This window comes from Acyrthosiphon pisum, chromosome A1, assembly GCF_005508785.2.
Source record: "Acyrthosiphon pisum isolate AL4f chromosome A1, pea_aphid_22Mar2018_4r6ur, whole genome shotgun sequence".
Taxonomy (NCBI): domain Eukaryota; kingdom Metazoa; phylum Arthropoda; class Insecta; order Hemiptera; family Aphididae; genus Acyrthosiphon; species Acyrthosiphon pisum.
Genome location: NC_042494.1, coordinates 135822494 through 135841936, shown reverse-complemented (window position 1 = coordinate 135841936; position 19443 = coordinate 135822494). Strand labels below are relative to the sequence as shown.

General features: G+C 30.6%; 1 protein-coding gene and 1 non-coding gene across 6 annotated transcripts; both read right to left on the bottom strand.

Moving 5' to 3' along the window:
- Nucleotides 1-2009: 2009 nt before the first annotated feature.
- Nucleotides 2010-10235, bottom strand: LOC100161110 (uncharacterized protein). 5 transcript variants are annotated; one of them, NM_001162001.1, is given in 8 exon segments: nucleotides 2010-2594; nucleotides 2829-2920; nucleotides 2922-2954; nucleotides 2957-3014; nucleotides 6148-6287; nucleotides 6421-6565; nucleotides 9562-9782; nucleotides 9858-9932. In NM_001162001.1, coding segments are annotated over 7 exon segments (837 nt in total). In that variant the 5' UTR covers nucleotides 9752-9782; nucleotides 9858-9932; the 3' UTR covers nucleotides 2010-2415.
- Nucleotides 10236-11496: 1261 nt separating this feature from the next.
- Nucleotides 11497-11562, bottom strand: Mir278 (microRNA mir-278). Its single transcript, NR_040144.1, has one exon. It is a non-coding gene; the product is annotated as a microRNA mir-278 (primary transcript).
- Nucleotides 11563-19443: the final 7881 nt, after the last annotated feature.

The window sequence follows — 19443 nt, the reverse complement described above, 5'->3', positions numbered from 1 at the left end:
TGTTTCGTTATCCGTTCCATCAGTTAACGCTAAACGCTTCATAACGTTTAAATTCTTAAAACGTTTAAACGCTCAAGTTTAATAACTTGTTTAAATTCTATATAACGTTAAACAGTCATTCGATCATAACGTTTAATATCCATATAACGGTAAACGGTATTATCATTTTTGATTTAAGCCCTGTAATATTATGACTATTATTTTCCGAATAGCAACAAAATAACCAAAATCAATGTTGCTTTTGATTTACTTGGTGACCTGAAATCCGATATTAATTTACCCAGCTGTCACTTCATTACTCAATATTGTCACTTAGGCGCTAAGACATTAATCTCTCATTCATTTGTCTGATTCGTTGTTGATTTGGTCGTAAATTAGTAGGTAGCACTACTGTTGATGATCGGTAATGACCATTATACCACAACATTATTATAATTTATTGTAAACTATATTCGTACGGTCGTTAGCGCTATAGTATTTTTAAACGAATTAAAAGTATTAACTATTAATATTGTAATCTTACTGCAAGTGCCATTGTTCAAAGAGTTAATTCACGATTCATGAACCACATATTTTTCAACGTCTGATTCATTTCCGTGGCTGTAATTGGGACATCTCATTTTTTTAATATTCTTTTTGGACAAACTTTTCGGCTATAATAGGCGCCGAGATAGATCCAACAAAACCTGTAACCTGTAAGTATGAGGTGTCAGCCATTTCATATATTATTAATTTATAATCTTAAAATTCGATCATCGTCCATTCTATGTTCTGTTCTGTCTTAGATTTAATTCGCGCCACAGGGCATTTGGCTCACGAAAAGTCAAAGCCTGTATGAAAAAACTCAATTCGAAAGTCTCCATCCATTGTTTTTAATTTCCAAATTTCCGACTTACAATTTCCCAAAATATTGAGCTCGTGGATTTCGGTATCTTGGGGAGAGGAATAGAGAATGCTTTAATATAATTTTTTTCAAACCAGTTATTAAACTATTTGCTTTGGAATTCTCATTAATGAACCATTATAATAACAAGTATCAACCAACGGGCATCGGTGATAATAAGGTGTGTGTGAATTTCACGGTTCACAACACTTTAGCTTGATACACTACACATTTTGTAAAAATTATATCTTAAGTAAATGTTTACTATATTATTATAACTAATTTATGTTAAATTTAATTTTTTGATGAAATGGAGATTTTATATTTTTATTTACATTTTGTTTGTTATTGTATTTAATTAAAATACAACTTAATAGCCTCATTAAATATAATAATAAAGTCTTCTTAGAATGTGTTAAATGAAATTCAACGAAAATAAATTCAGTTTGTCTTAATTAAGAGGTGTGCTCAAATAGCCGTAGTTCCGTTAAATTACAAAAAAATACAATTTAATATTGTGCAATTTACAACCATTAGTATGAACCGTTTTCGTTTAAGTTGGATACTTATTGTGCCATCTAGTGGTTGATAACTGAAACGTCGCTTTCATATTTCAACGTCATAACGATGATTTTTAGTTTTTTTTTTATGTATTTATAACATTCACCACTTTATTATAAATAAAATTCATTAAATAATTAAATATTTAAAACGTGATTATTTTATTAGGATTAAATTTGAATTTATAAAGAATGTCATGCTTAGTAGTTATTATATAATATTTAATTAACTAATTAAAATGTTTAGCTATAATTTTTATTACTACCATAATTTGTACACTATATTATATCTAGTTTATCCCTTAAACGACAATATAAAACATAAATCTGATGATATAAAATCCAATTGTATTATTTTTAAATTAAAATAATGTTATTAAATAGTTTAATTATTTAACGTCGCTTATAATACAGTAGTTTAGTAGTGAACTTAATTATTATTGCCTAGTAAATATTACTGTAGTATTAGCTAGTGGTATACTTACTGATTATCAATAAATCCTATAAATTATTTAAATGCAAATAGTGTAGACAAAAATACCTCAACATAATACTCACTAATCGACTATAGTGTAAATTAATTTTAATATAACAACATATATATTGTATATAATATAATTCATTTAAATAGTTGGGTTAGTTGTTATACAAAAAAAAAACTACAGCACCATCGTTTGAAATTTTTATATTATGAACAAACTAATAAAATAACAAAATCAAATTAACCAACATTATTATATATTTTCATTTACGAGTATAGGTTTTAATAGTATATAATATTAGTATTACTATATGTGTGATGTCACATGTAGTATAAATAAACTTCAAGTCTCTAAAAAGTGGAATAATAACATTTGAAAAAAAAAATCTGTTAGTTTGACTGAAGAAATATTATGGCTATTGTTGTTAGGTATAGGTACGTGGATCGACGATAACATTAGGTATGTCATATCATTAATAATTCATGTCTCCTCAATAATAGATCGACGACAACCCATTTCCATCTAGGGGCCCGTCGAATTCTAGCTCAGTGTAGGCGTCATTCGAGTTTTCCACGAATTTGATCAGACCGAATCTCTCGAACTGCACTTTCCACGACCGCGTAATCGTGGCTTTCAACAGAGCGCCCACGATTCTAGATTTCAGATCTCCTGCAGAAGCCAATCATAAACACAATATTTTAATATTTACATACTACATGGTACCGGTTGGTAACGCAACGTAATATAAAAATAGCTATTCATTATAATATTATTATTTTTTTGTGGGCCGACAAAAAAACGATTGAAAAACGTTATCATCTTAATAATGAAATTTATAACCATAATACGCATTGAACGTGGTAGTGGGCCGCCAAAGCCGTCATTAATAAATAATAATATTACCGTTTAAATATTTTCCACAGACGATCGCGTACGGAGGTAGCGCCCCGACGCTGTCCAAAACGGTTATGTCGTCCGCGTCCTTGTGCAAAACGTTTTTGTAATTGTAAAAGGCCGTCGAGTCGACGGCCGCGGCGATCACTTGTTTGTCTTGCACCTTCTCCACAGTCAACAAATGATTTCCAGTCTCTGTAACACGCACGCGCATATCACCGGACGTCAGATACTTTATAATAATATTACGATAATATTATTATCATTGTTATTAGTTACACTTGTGTGTAGTTTTACCGTATATAGTGACGGTTCGAAGTAAATACATAATATTATGCACAACACGTGTATATACAGAGTGACAGGCACTAGGCACAACAAGAATGTTCTCACCCCTGCTGTTCTTAATACCCCTATTCTTTAATAATGCGGATTTTATCACAATTTTGATTTTTGGAACTTCAATAAATAGATATACAATAATGATTTCCATACGAATATTGCGTAAATGACGTATTTAATCGTCGTGATATCTTATAAAAAAAAGCGTTTGGTGTTTTCAAAATTAATTTTAGCGAACTCCATTTGGACTTTTTTTTGTCACGATTTAGTTCGGTAGGTGTTTTACAATCACTGTTATTGTGTATAATTACTCTGCTCTCGAAAAACAATTAAGGAAGTAGTTGTAAGTGTATTATAATAACAGGTACAGTGCTATGATAAAATATACAGGCAGATACGACTCGTACTGATTGTCATCCTAACGTGCAATTAGGTATAGGTACCTTGGAAATTATGCACCACGTTTTTGAAGACGAACACTTTACTCATAATCATTTTTAATAACTAATTATTGCCGGGTTACCGATCGGATAGGTAGGTTTTCGTATTAGATTTTTTTAAATTTTGTGTTGTTCTGTATGGTATAAAATACGATTAAACAGCGTTAGACTGAAATCTAAAATAGAAAAATCATCCAACCAGTAAGTCAACTATAGTGATTTGGTAAACGAGCGATTAATCCCCAATAAATGCCATCTAGTAATTTTAAATACTATATACACAAGTACATCTTAATATTATTATTATCTATGCTGTAATTTAGTTATCTTACTATTGGTAATTTTACCTACATCGTTATTTATTTGGTGTTAAACTGTTTGTGTTAGTGGTACGTTTTAATTTAAATATCACATTAAAATTTAAAGTTTGTTTATAAATTATAATTCAAATTAATTACAACCTACTTGGATGACTAATTATGCCTATTGTATTTAAACACTACATTTTAATAAAAATATAATCGATATGAACAATTGAGTGAAAGAACCGTGTTTATAAATTAGTTTGTCATTGTAGTTGTAGGTAAGTACTTTCTATTTTAAATGAAGTGAACTTTCTATCCAAAATATAGAAAGAAAAATGTTTTACATTCCTATACATAGCGGAAAATAACTTTTCTTACTTTTATTATAAGCAAATCTAATCAAAAATATATATAACACTTTCGAAGGAAAAAAATCATATAAATTTATTTTGAAATTTCCCATATTAAAAGGCTAAGGGTACAACAAGAGATGTACCAGAATAAATAGTGTCAACGTTAGCAATAATTTGATTTATATTTTGGAATAAACGTAAAAACGAATTTTCAGCTATACCGATATAGGCACTAATTTTTTATTTATACAGAAACAACGTTGTACTCAAACCAAATGAACCGTTTTTATTATTTTTTGGAAATTTATATTTTCTATGAGGATTTATTTAGGTGGATAGCAAAAGATAAACTACATATTAAATATTACACGTCATGTACAAAGTGTGAAGTAAGGTTGGTTTGGAGTCGTTGAAATAATATTATGTTTGGATATATTTGTTTTAAAATAATATATAGATCACATTTCATGCAGAGAACTAAATGTGGAGTACTTGCTCATAAATTTATAACTGGTTTTGAAGTAAGTTGTAATACTTTATCAACAATGAATTTGTTTTTAACTTTCGATATACATAATACATACATTGTTTAGCAAACAACCATAATGAATCAAATTTTATTACACCGTAATTTTTCATTAAACTTTGCAATGTCCAGTGCACGAGTAGTCCTGTGTTACATTTTTCCGAATATTTTGTGTTCCGACAAATTATCAAGTCACACCTAATACCCAATGGTCGTATATTATTATTTCGTAGTGAAATTGAATATTTCAAGGTTTTAATATTTTAAAATGGTAATATTATTAAACACGACTTATTTTACGAACTGGTTAATACGATTTCGAGTAAATAGGTAGGTACCAATTTTATCCTTTGTAATTCAATACACTAAACACGATTGAAGTTCACAAATCTGTTTTCAATATTTGATGTAAATAAAAAATATAGTTCATATTAATTAACGTAAAATTAAAATTTAACAACAATTTAATAGTTTTACATATTTAAAAATATTGTACTCGTAATGTTATAATTGTCTGTACGACGTAATTATTAAGGTACGACAGACTGATTCGTATTTATTATTATTTATTATTATTTCATTAAAAATATATTATAATTTATACATGCAGTTCCTTCGCATCTCAGGTTTTGCAATTATTATGATAATATAATATGCGAATTTATCATTTTCTAATTAATTTCTGTTTGACTTGTCGAGCTACCTACCTACATGTATACACGTCTTGCTATACATAACCGTTGGAATGTCTTGACACGCAATGTTTTCAGAATTTGTTTTACTGTCGAGTTAGCTGCACTCAAGTATAGTGACGCTAATAATATTATTGTCGACCAAACCTTGTTTAGTTATGATTATAGGTATTGTTGTACACGTTTGTTTTTTATGCAAGATGAAGACATAATTTTACATATTATTATTATAACTATATAATACAGGTACGTTAATAATTTAAATACTTTCAGTGTTGGATAATATTTATGTTTAAAAACGTCGAGGAATGCGCTTTTTATTATTATTATTTATCAGATGTAAAAAAAAAATGCGAACCTACCTACTAAATCTGACCTAAATATTTTGTGTTAATCGATTTGAATTCGTTAATTGACTGAAGGGAAAAAATTGTCTGTACGAGCTGAACGTTGCGTGGTATATATATAACACCTGTTGTACATATATATAACCTGCAGCCTGCATAATACGACGTGCCATGCTGTTCCAGTGGGGCATAGCACGGGAAAATAATTATTATTAATCTAGGGCTATACCTACCGGCCTACCTAACTTACCTGCCTATACTTCAGGACAAAAGTATGATAATAATATAATGATATTATTAAATAGATATGAACGTATAGTTACTTATCGTGTTGCCGAAGAACGACGAGTTTTCTCCGTTCGTCCTGAGCAACTTCTGTATGGTGACGCTGCTGCTGAGCGAGTTGTCTCCCGTGTACCCCCAATTGCAGCCTCTCAGGTCCAGAAACGACTTGACGGTTTTTCTGTATATTTCCGGTAGTCGGAACGAAAAAAAAAAAAAAAAACGTATACAATACATACTATTATTATTATCGCTGCAGGCCACGGCGCTTATATTATAATATTTTCAAAGCGTGGTATCGTGGGTTAGCTAACCCGACATCCGTGTGCACAATGACGTCCGCGAAGTATCCCGGTTTCTGTTCCATGTTCTTGGGATGCACGAACACGGGTGTAATCGGCAGCAATTCGATTTTTTTCGCCGTTTTCATCTTCAAGTACTGCGTCGGACTCAAAAAACCTACACACCAAAACGTATGCATAAACGATAATCATTCAGATGTTCATAGTATATAGTATAATACATAACATATTATTATATTAGTCATTATTAATAAAATAATCAATTTAATATATTAATTAGAATGAATATGAAGTTATATGAATACACATTATTACTTATCGTTACTGTTTCGATCATAATACATGCATAGAAACTGACAATCATAGGCGCAAATTTAGAGGGGCTTGGCGGGGGGGCTAAGCCCCCCAAAAAACATAGAACATACAATTTTAAAATCCTATATTGCAATGGTCTGCTTGTCTTTAATATATTTGGCCCCCCCAAGTCAAAAGTTGAAATTGCGCCTATGCAGTGTGTAGGTAACTATAGGTGTTGGGTATACTATAATTTCACCGTGCGAAATATTCTATTTACTTCAAAAGTATATTTCGGTCAGTAGTAATAATATTATTGTCAGTAGTCGGTGTGACAGAGTACCTATATATATTATATAAGATATCACTCTTGTCGACGGTCTCGTTATGAGTAATATTTCTTAAACGAAACCACTTCACTCTCCGACAAACGTTTGCTCATTATTGTATGGCTGTAAATTGTAAAATATATAGTATAATATAATATCGGTCTTACTCAGCTCCCGTATTTTTATAAAACAATATTAATATATTTAACTGTTTGTAGCCACGATTGAATATTATATTATAATGTTTAAAACGTTGATCACAAAAACAATAAGTTAAAATTATTGCACACCCCATCGTAAGTATAAGACATATTGTATTGAAAATTTGAGAATTTAATTTTCGGCGCATAACAAATATTAATGTTCATTTTAATGAGATCATTAGACATTTTAATTTATCTGCTAACGACGATGACAACGAAGATGATGATGGCGATAATAATGATAAATGTAAGAGACGGACGATTGGTTTGTGTTCTCTGTCCGAGTTAATAATACAAATTATCTAATAATAAAAAGCATCAATAATATGAATCGTAGACATAAAACATTGAAAAGGTAAGTGCTTTTACAGATTATTTTATATCAAAGACTAAAATTTAATTAATTATTCAAACTAATGTTTGGTACCATATTATATTATAATATTATATCAAATTTATAGGGGTTTTTTTATTACCTACTGGCTACTCATCAAACTGTGTTCTGCTCAATTATTTGTTTAAAATTCTTTCTTCTTAGTTTTGCATTTGCTTTTTTTAATATGCGACCTGACATTAAGAAATACATTAATGTATATCTTTTTAAATGTAAATTATATGTAAAAAAAACAGAATTCATAATAACAAAATATAAAAACTAAAAACATTTTATAGTTATAAATAATATTGTTTATCATAAATATCAAAAATGTTACAATAACTTCGACCAATAATTATTCGTTATTATTCTATTGATTTTAACAAAAAGATGAAAGATTGATCATTTTTTTGTTTTGTTATAATTGTGAAGAATATGGAAATCTAGGGTTTTAACGATTCATAATTTAGTACGTAAAACAGTAAATAATATATATTATATAAAAAAGAATTGATATTTCAAAAACTAATTTGTTTGAAAAAAAGCTAGTCCATGCGTCATAAGTGTCTTGGATTTCAACTTGTAAACCGTAATTCCACTCAAACTATTTCATCCGAAAAACCTAAATGTATTTTGGAACAGAGCAAACACAAAATATACAAAAAGTATGAAAGTAACCATTACCTTTATGAACGGTTTGCACTAAAATGCGTCGGTCACTTTAAATCATAATCATCGAATGGAAAATTGTTGTTGTTTATTTATTGACATCACATATTTAGATATATTGGTTTCATACTTTCATGACTTAAGTTTTCTTCTTTATATAATATTTTAATTCTGCCAACTTGGAATTTAGAATATGGATACAAACGATATACCTATATCTACCTACCTGTACCGACCTATCAAGGTGAAACTAGCTAACGATCAAACGGTTCTTGGCGCACACAAATTAAATTATTGTTATTATTATTATTATTATTGTATTTGAATGGATAAGTTAATCGAAAAATAGTATGCTCGATTAAAGTATTATTAATTCAAAACAATTTGTACCTATAGAACTAATTATAATATTAGCTATTTTTTTTTATTATTATTATAGAACTACTAGGTAGTAAAAACTATGATAGCTCGACAATTACAGTGATATTGGCTATATATAGATAAATTAAAATAGAAAGTGTCTTAACCTAAAACCAGGTAAAAATAATAATATAATAATGATAACAAAGTTCACAAGTTTTAAAGTTAATTGCTGATATCGCGATTATTGAAGGTTTATTTTCGAACATTCTGAATGCACATTAATGAAACACGTGATGAACCTTACATAATAAAATTGTATTGACACGTTTTGTTATCAATAAAACTGCGCTAAGGCATTCACTGAATAAAATTTATCGATTGCTCTGTAAGTAGAAGTGTGTGAAACTATAATAAAAACGTTTAACTACAATAGTCGTTCATTCAAAAAACAAAAGAACCGTCCATATTATAATATGTTATTACGAGAAAACGAGTATGGATACAGTAAAATATTTCATCAACAACTACTAGCGTCTATGTAAAATTAAATATCACACATTTTTTTAACGCTGTCGAATGCGAAACGTTCTTATCTAAATAAAATTATATTCATGCCATTAACGCTACGTGAACTCAACGACGGATTCCTAACACTGTGCGTATACAATTAACGTAATTTTCTGATTTCGTTAAAATAAATAATAATAAAATTGTAATAATATATAATAATAAATACGCCATAATATACCTAACAAAACTATGCATAACGAGGACCTATTTTCACATAAATTTGAAATTGATAATTAATTTGATTAAACATAATATTATATTATTATTAGGTACAGTTATTATTATGGACTTATAACGAACATTAAAATATACATTATAAGTAGAAATATTGTCTTTTTTTATTCAATACCTATGTCCACTTCTTTTAGACAAAAGGGATCAGGACGGTCGTCGTTGTACAGGTCGATTGGGTCTCTGGACTCGTAGACGAGGGTCACGCTGACTTTCAGCTCTTCTTCCAGGAAATGGGCGATACACTCGTACATCTCGACGGGGTGGCTGGGCACCAGGTAGGTGATCAATCGCAGCGAGTGTGCCATATTATTATATGGTTCCGCAGTCCTATAACGTCTGGTATACGGTTACACTGTATTAAAATAATTATACTATGTGTTACCGAGTTCGCGGTGACGTTTGAAAACTCACAAAAATCTAAAGGTGCTTTTGAAATTTCGTGCAGGGGACGTGGGCAAACGATCGGTTTCCACGGCTCGAGACGACTTTCTCGAACGGATCGCGAACAACGGTGTCGACGGACGCGCCGGGCGAAACGATAAGGCCGACCAGCGAGTGGGGAGAAGACCAGGCGATGAGCGAAGTCAAGGAGGAGCCGTCGTTGGACATTGACGTTCAGATAAGCCGGTGCCGGTCGCGACTCGCGATAAGCAGAATGCCGCCGCCGCCGAGTCAGTGTACATCGATAATATGTTATTATAATCCTCTCGCAAGCCCGGACGTAACGAGTGGAATATTATGACTTCTCCGGTGGTTTCATCGTTATGTCCGTGTTTTTTTTTTTTTATTCCAACAGATAAAAACAGATTATTAATTAACTACTGGAATTATTGAGAAAATTATCTCCTATAACATACACGCACGCACCACGACCGCGTGCGCTGATTATAATATTATTATTATATCGGCTCGTAGATTACTATAATATTATTTTAAGGTAATAATATAATAATATACATACAACACGGTCGTTGATATAAACGTGTACACAACAATATTTCGATAAAACTAAATAATACAATATTATGTTTGACGACTTTATTCTTATTCCAATCATTATTATTTATTACCGTTATTACCGATATCGATCATTATAATAACGTGCTACGAGACAACAATATTCGGCCATAGTTTCTACTCTACACCGCGGTTATTGTTAACGATGCGTGTGAAGTGCTCGAAGTTTAAGTGTTTGTAATTGATATAAATAATAATAAAATCCATACTATACAGCCCACAGGTATGGGACTTCGTACAAAAATAGGTCATTCGAGTATTTGACTAAAATATACAACAAGTAGGTACATAATATTTGAATACGGTAATCAAGAAATTCAAAGTCCACACGTAAAATACAAAAGAACATTTCGAACTCAACAATATTCCCAGTGACTGGCAATTTGTAATGCTAAGTAACAGCATTACACGTGTCACGTTTATATAGAAATATTTTCATTGATCTCTGTAGTTGTGGATTAAAGACGTGACAAAGTAAAATATACTAAATACCTAGTTAATATTATTGGTCAATTTAAAACAGTAAACCATAAAATATAAAATTCTATTTTGTACATTTGGACTTGTGTTTCAAAAATTAAAAACCAAAATCATATCTATATCTAAATATATATAAAAACTACGATATCCTTAAAATTTATCGATATTACATTATTATTATGTTAATGACTATAATATAGGTGGATTGTACAATATGCAAATACAAAACTACAAACAAAATAATATATCTTTATGATTCGGTGTGAACAATAAAATAACAATAATCGTAGGTAACTACGATTCGTAGTGTGTAGTGTTATAATAACGACTTTATTTTTTTCAAAAACTCTCGACTTCTTACACTTGGGTATATCCGTTTGAGGCGTGAAAGCTGTCGTATTCGGAGACAGTTGAAAATAATATAATTACTTACACTTACGCGAATAGAATCGTATAGTGATCTTATTATCATTGACGTGTGTTTTGTGAACATTTTAATGGTAAGGAAATCAAAACAAAACGAAATTTCTGCAGCCGGTTGCGAGAGCGATCCAAACGAACGAAAGTCCCACCGACCGACACGTTTATCTGTAACACGATTGATGAAACCTTCGTCCGTCCGTGGCGCACTCGAGATACGTCGCCGTGTATGTTGTGCAACACGTACGCGTAATCGGCAGAAATTTTTTTCTTTCATTTAAAAATCGCGTGGAAAATAAAAAAAAACTAAATTTAACAATCACGTGGAAAATAAAAACTAAATTTAAAAACTGTACGGACGCGAACAGAGAAGTAGTTACGATGATATTAAAAATTAAATAAAATAACGATGGTGAAAAATAATATTGTAGCATAAAATCGCAACGCGTTTCGCGAATGCGATACGCCGGTCGAGCGGTTCGGCGCGTAATGTCGTGTGCGCGTGCCCAGTGTCCATACGCGTACTGAACTCGCATCCATTCATTGAACAGCTCACGCACACACGCTCACTCACACACACTCGCTCGCTTACGACTCTCACACAGGCCCGCACACACACACACGCTGTAGGTACGCGATTCCTGGTCGGTCCGGTTGTCCGTTTATAGTCCGTTTCTACTACTACTACTACTACTACTACTACTACTACTACTACTAATATATTATATTATTATATTGCCACTACTACAACGACTATATACTACTTAACTAAATACTACAGCGACCACTACTACTGCTGCAACAACCACTACTATAATACTACTACTGCTTAACTCCGGTGCACCGTAACGTTAACTACTCAAACGCGTCGCGGACTGTACATATAACTACATAGGCACTATATCTATCCGTCTATCGCATCTTATCCGTACCCAGCCGGATATACCGCAGGGAAACCGCGAGCAACCGGTATTCTGAGTGTGCGCGCGATGTCGGCCGTATCCGAAAACGGCGTGCAAACGACCGCGCGCGTACCGGAAATACCGGTAAATTGTCCGTAAGACAATGCGACTACGGTGTGCAGATCGAGGAAGACGCCTCTTCGCGTCCGTATTGAGCGGGGGGGGGGGGGGAGGCAGGGGATTAAACGCACGGTTTCGATGCGATTTGCTGCAGGATGCCGCGTCATATTTGGCGACGAATGAATATAGATGATAGCATTGATTATACATAGTACACATTATACTATGTATAATCAATGATGATAGGTACGACTGGAGGACATAATATTATATTGTTATATTGTTATTGTTGTTGTTATTATGCTACTTGTATACCTACTTATATCACAGATCAGGAGCTAAATTTTTTTATCTTTTTTTTTTTATTTTTGGTGGGGGAAGAGGGGGGTAAAAAGTGCAATACATCATTTAAATAACACCAGCACTACAATTATTAGTACATAATTAAAATAATACTTATCATATTAATATATAGATGGGTACTGATAGGTGTTAAATAAAACGATATCAAAATTGAATAACTTCATTATCTAATCTTAATAAGTGCATAGTAATAATACTAATAACTCTGTTTATACTATATACAGGTAAATATAGTCAAATAAAATACCATACTATGAACCCCAAGTACGAACCCCTCAACTACGGAGTTTGAGAAGAGGGGAAAATTCCTCCCCCCTGGATCTTCCACTGTAACAAGTGATATTTGCTATCATATTATACGTCATTACAGCGTGTTGAATTATTTTTACACACCTTTGTTTGGTAGACATTTTTTTACGTATACACGTTTTGAGTGTTATACGTACCTAAACTATATAGGCTACATTTCGAATTTTCTTTTTCTGCGTGAACGGACCTCAATATCGAGTGGGCTAAACCAACTACAACGGTAGGGTACGCTTAAGGTTGATATAGGATCGTATGAATGGCGTATCTTCCATTCATGTTTTTACATACTTAGTTGCACCTACGCGTACGTAGTATATATAATAATATTATAATAACATTATGTAAGCTTGTAATTTTGGCCATAAATTAAAAATAGAAATCAAACGAACATTTTATATTTTTATTATTTTTAAAAAGAAATGTAAGAAGACACTTATTTTTAGTGAGACATAATCATTAAATTGGGGGACGATTAGCGACTTGAAAAAATAATTGACAGTAACATGGTTACTTAGCTTATTGCACGGCCCAAGATGTCATTTCGTTTTTTTTATCATTGAATTATCGTTAACAATTTCATCAAAATATTATTTCTACCTATTGATTTGTTAAACTTACTGGGAAATGAAATCATTAATACAACTTTTAGTTTACACACCCCCAGTACCGATTTATTACATAGCATAAAATTTTATAATACATATTATTTTAGCCAATTATATAAAAACACAATAAACCTTTTGGTTTTTTTTAATTCAGTCGAATTTAATATACTCCAAACTATTACAATAAGTGTGTAACGTATATATTTGAAATTATTTATATAGATAATATTTTAAAGAAAGAGCGTTAATATTTATTATGACATAATCGGTACAAGATACAAAATTTCTCTTTTGTTTTAAGAGTAAACAGTGTTAGTAAATTTTGATTAATTTATGTACCGGGAATTATTAATGGATCCGTTAGTATCAAAATATTTTCGTATCTATATGGCCATGGCCAATGGTGAATAGAACAATATTTATAGCGTTTGAAACATTTGTGTTATTTACTACTGAATAATTAATTTGATAGAAATAACCATGTACAAGTTTACTTTTGTTGTGGTGCCGATAGCGTAATTAATCAGTGAATTGGTTGAAACTTGTAATTATGATTTATTGTAATAAATTGGCTGCGTTTCAAATGGAAATATTACGTTCAATTTATATATGATATTATACTAGATAGATGAAAATCTTGTATTCTAGTATAAATTATTTAATATTATTCCTGAATAAATACTAACAATACCAGAAGTCTTGAACAAACCTAAAGTTTCCAACATGGGTGTACTGATAATTGATTTATGAAACGTAAACAGGTTACAACAATTTCCATGCTTCAACGTTGTGTTCTATCATAAAACTAATGGCTATTTAAATAATCATTAAATCCAAGAAAAAAAATGATTGTCTGGTTTATACAGCTATCAATCTTGGCAATTTATCAATTATTGTTATTTTTATATTTTTATACAAAAGTCTTGCAAATGTTGCATCAAAAATAATATTTGGCCAAATCTTTTCGTTTAGAATCTAGACAAAATTATTATATTATTACGGAAGTTCTTTAATATTTTAAGAAATTCTGTGTGATCATGTGAAACCGATATTATAAAACGTTATAATAATAAGTAAATAACTATTAATAAATTATTATTGTCATTACATTCCATAAAATGACAATGAAATAATTAATTATCAGTTTAATTATGCCTATTTTTTTATATATTATACTTAAACTTGTAAACTCAACAAAACGTAGTAGGTATTCCAAATTGTGCATTCTTCGATGTAACTTAAGACTCTTATACGTAGAAAGATTTGATGATTGAAAATGTATTATATTACTTTAAAAATATTATAAAGGTATAATAGCTGGTAGATCTAATTAACGAATACATTTTATATTTATTTGAATTAAAATTTTCACATTCCCCAATATGAGCTGAAACCGGTAATATAAACATACAATTTCGAAGTACCAAAATAATAAAAATCAGTTTTACTATATTAGTTTACCATGAAATTAAAAAAAAAAAATTAAACAAGAATTCATAAACATTAAAATAATTCAATAATATGATAAATGATTTAATTTATAATCATCAAAAATGCATAATATGTGTATGTAACTTTAATTATACTTACCGATTGTTTTACAAAATGATAAATCACTAATAATTATTTATATTAGGTAGTATGAATAATGAATCAATTAATGTAAAATTGATTAAACTATGGACAGTGTTAAATATTATTTTTATTTTTATTCAACGAATCATAAATATTTCAATACGACAGTTATACGACTAAGTATCTGAGGAATTCGATATCACACTTATTTTTAGTAAAACAGGTCAAAAAATGTAATAATTTTGCCAGAACATCCATAGTGTAAATTATAGCTGGACATATTATTCCATCTGACTCGTATGCAAATAGGTCGCCAGTGAAATATAATGAATGCGATAATAATATAATATACAAGACATACCTATTAGGTATGGAAATTGAAATGTCATTACAAATTAGGTATGAACGTCGGTGGTATTTTCGAGTGCATGGCATTCGCGAATGTTATTTAATTTGTTGTTAACACATTATTTTTGTTTCACTGAAATTAACTCCGACGTATGTTACGTAGGTATACTGTCTGTTGCCGGAGATCACGAGATCGACAAAACGGTTGATTATAAAAATACATGCATAATGCGTTGTTAATAATTGAATCGTCTGTTGTCATCTGCAGAGCCACTAGCCCTGGAGATCTGGTATTTGTTTTTGCTTCTAACCGATAACGCGGTATCATGGGGTAACGCGTTATATTATACCTACGCTGGAACCCACAGCCATCGATGCACCGGTATAATATACAGTACACACTATATACATTGACCGTGAGGTGGTACCTATATAATAGGTGTAAATCGGAGTTTAATAATAATAATCGTCTGGTCCGGAGTCTCGAAAGCGATCGGAAGTCTTCAAAGAACGCGGTCGCGGTGGCGCGCGTTTGTCTGCGTCGTCGCTCGTACAGCCAGCGGTATGGCGACCACGTCATATCCGGTTATCGAATACCACCGAATTGTGCACGTGTGTTGTGTGTGTGTGGTGTGTGTGTGTGTGTGTGTGTGTGTGTGTGTGTGTGTGTGTGCGTGCGTGTGTGTGTGTGTGTGTGTGTGTGTGTGTGTGTGTGCGTGCGTGTGTGTGTGTGTGTGCGCGCGCGTATTTTTTTTATTACTTTTCATTTTAGCCGACACTGTTACGACGCCGTAGTCCGGTCGGTTGGAAATCCGCTGGACGTGTCTTACTGCACATTTCGAAATCCGGTGGAAACGATCAATGACCATACGATTAGTTTCTTAGAATTTATGTATTATAATAATAATTGTCTCGTACGTTATCCGCGCACCGCGTCGCACCGCACGCGCAGCTGGCTAGTTAACCGGCATGATGGTACATCGATACCATATACCTATATACCTATACATACCTACGTTTAGCGTAGTTTTGCATTAATTTCTCGGTCGATCGAACTCGCAAATACCGTACAACGTTCGGTCAAAAGTCTATATTGCGCCACAGCTCGTATCAGCTGTACTGCTGCACTTAGTATACACCAATACGAATATATTCGCTTATTATAAAACTCGACTGACCGCAGGATAATAATATTATTATACCCACCTACCTAGTTGTTTCGTCGATTCTCTATTATGGCATTAATATTGTGACGTACCTGTAACGCTGTAAAAAAAACGTTTTCAATCAAATTTTATGCTACGACGAACACCGTTTTTGATATTAAATGTAAAATATAACGAATTTCTCGCAAATGTGAATAAATTATTGCGCAAAGTATTGGGAATGACGTATTATTTGTATTGAACATGTATATACGCATTTTATTTAGAAGGGAAAATACTAATATTTGATCGTGAAAAACATTAGCAAACTAATATAGAATATTTGCATATATAGCATCATCGCCACCATTGGTAGGTGCCTGATAGCAGTTTAATATGTATTATGATATTGATATTTAAATTTAGAACATTTCAAAATGGAGGGAAAAAATTGTAAGATATAAAATTGTATGATATTATATTTGTTTGAAACTCTTGGTTCTTGAAATTCGACAAAACTCGCTACAATAGTAACTATTAACTATTGTTTATTAACTATTATTGTATTCGACAACTACTCAACAGTAAATATTTTACAACACTAATAATTTTTAATAATACACTCATTGAGATGAACAAGTTATATAGATACCGAAGTAGGTATATTATGACGTTTTTTGAGGAAAGATAAATAAATAAAAAATTATAATACCTACTATGCAACGATTATATATATATAGGTGGCTTGTTGATTGTGAATAATTATAACGTTTTTACTATATGTATCGAATAATAATATGTTTTTAGAATATTTACAACATTATGTAAAATGGTTAATAAAAAAAAAAAACATAATTTAGAGCGCACACGATGAATTAAAACCTAAAATTGAACTCACCAACCGATTTATAAATTTTTAATTTTAAGGAAAAAATAATTATAATAATTATTATTAATGTACTGAACATAGGAATATTTGCAATAACTGTATGAAATCGAATTTTATCTTATATGGTCTCGTATTACATTTATTATTTATATTATGATAGTCGAATATCAGCCATCAAGTGTGTTTGTGTTACTGTGAGAAATCTGTTCACGTTTTCCTCAGCATAACATAATATTATTATTATGAAATTGATTATAAGTTATTACTATATATATATTTTTTAAATATCTAGTTCATGGAACGGGTATTGATTTTTGTTTTAATGTTTATTTAAGAATCTAACGACAGAATGATCATATAAAAAATATGCCATTGATAGTGCCTAATTGAATACCATGTTAAAAAAAAGACTTGATTGCGATTTGTATTCATTTTTTTCTCTCCAACGAGGGAAATCATTCAATAAATTTAACAGTCTATCAGTATTTTTAACAATTTCTGTTAACTTATAATGAGCTAAAAATTTTTTAATCTTTACATCGTTTACTATTATAATAGGCTTGGAACCGTTCTTGAAACACGTCATTATTACCTGCTCATCGCGCATATCTGAACAACTTAACTGGCCAGTGTAAAATTGTTTGTATAGAACGTAATTTAAATTAAATTTATAATATAAAAACAATACTTAATTTTCACAAATATTATCTAAATCTAAATATTATTAAATACTTTTAATTGATGATTAATGCAAAATATGTTTTTCGTAATTACGATTCCGTCCCGCATATTATGATCATTATAAAATTATGAAATTAAACAAATAATTTCAACGCACGTTTTAATATCATAATCTCGAAACAATTGAGGAAAACCAATGAAGTATTATGTCTTACTAAAACTATACGGTATTTAAATAAAAGTATTTTGGAAATGAATAAACCATAATATTATTATGACTTACGAATTCATATTATTGTATAATCACTAATGTTCAGAGGACATTATTATTAAAATCTATAATTATTGAGCAATGAAAATCGTGCATTAAACAATACGTAGGTATAGGCATTATACTATTCTAATGGCGTAATTACTACCTATTGTATATTTTCCATACTCTATTGGATTGACAAAAATGGTTACAGAGTCGGATAGATAGGTTAACGATCCAGATTCCCGAGCAAACACAAATCACTATCTATTTATTGTGCAGTATTGTAGGTAGGTAAGTGTAGTACTAGTGCTAATTAGTAAATATACTGCGCAATTAATAATACGTAATGAAACACATATGTCATATAATATTTTATTAAATATTTTAACGAAAAATATTATATTGTATTAATTTAAATGCAATGTTTTTTTTTTCAGTCGTCGAGTTCCCAAATCAATTAATTCGATAATCATAAAAACCCATTTTCAACTATATAGACCATTAAATAATTTCAATAATTATCTTAATTAAATTTTTTCCTCATCTCTAATGTAATAATAATATAGGTAATTATCGTTGTGACTGCAATATTATGCATATTATAATCTATGAGCTGAATAATTAATTATACATTTAACCAAATAACGTACTATCGGTATTTTTGGTTAAATTAGCCAGTAGGTACGTTTTGTGTTTTTAATGACTTATCTTATTGTATAATTATTTTAACTTATTTTAATTTTGTATGCAGCTTTACTTATATAATATGTATTTAATCCAACAATACCAACCTAACGTTTCACATTAAGTAAATATGTTTCAAGTTTTTAACTGGCACAATATTACAATATTATTGTGTACTTATTGTTTTGACTTTCAATATAGTA

What these genes read in the sequence shown, in the direction of transcription:
- LOC100161110 (XM_008183931.3), bottom strand. Translation starts at nt 9,751, where the DNA reads ATGGCACACTCGCTGCGATTGATCACCTACCTGGTGCCCAGCCACCCC. An exon ending in TCTAAAAGAAGTGGACATAG is followed by an intron (nt 6,566 to 9,561) that starts GTATTGAATAAA and finishes TTTGGTGTGTAG; the next exon opens with GTTTTTTGAGTCCGACGCAG. An exon ending in ATTGTGCACACGGATGTCGG is followed by an intron (nt 6,288 to 6,420) that starts GTTAGCTAACCC and finishes GGAAATATACAG; the next exon opens with AAAAACCGTCAAGTCGTTTC.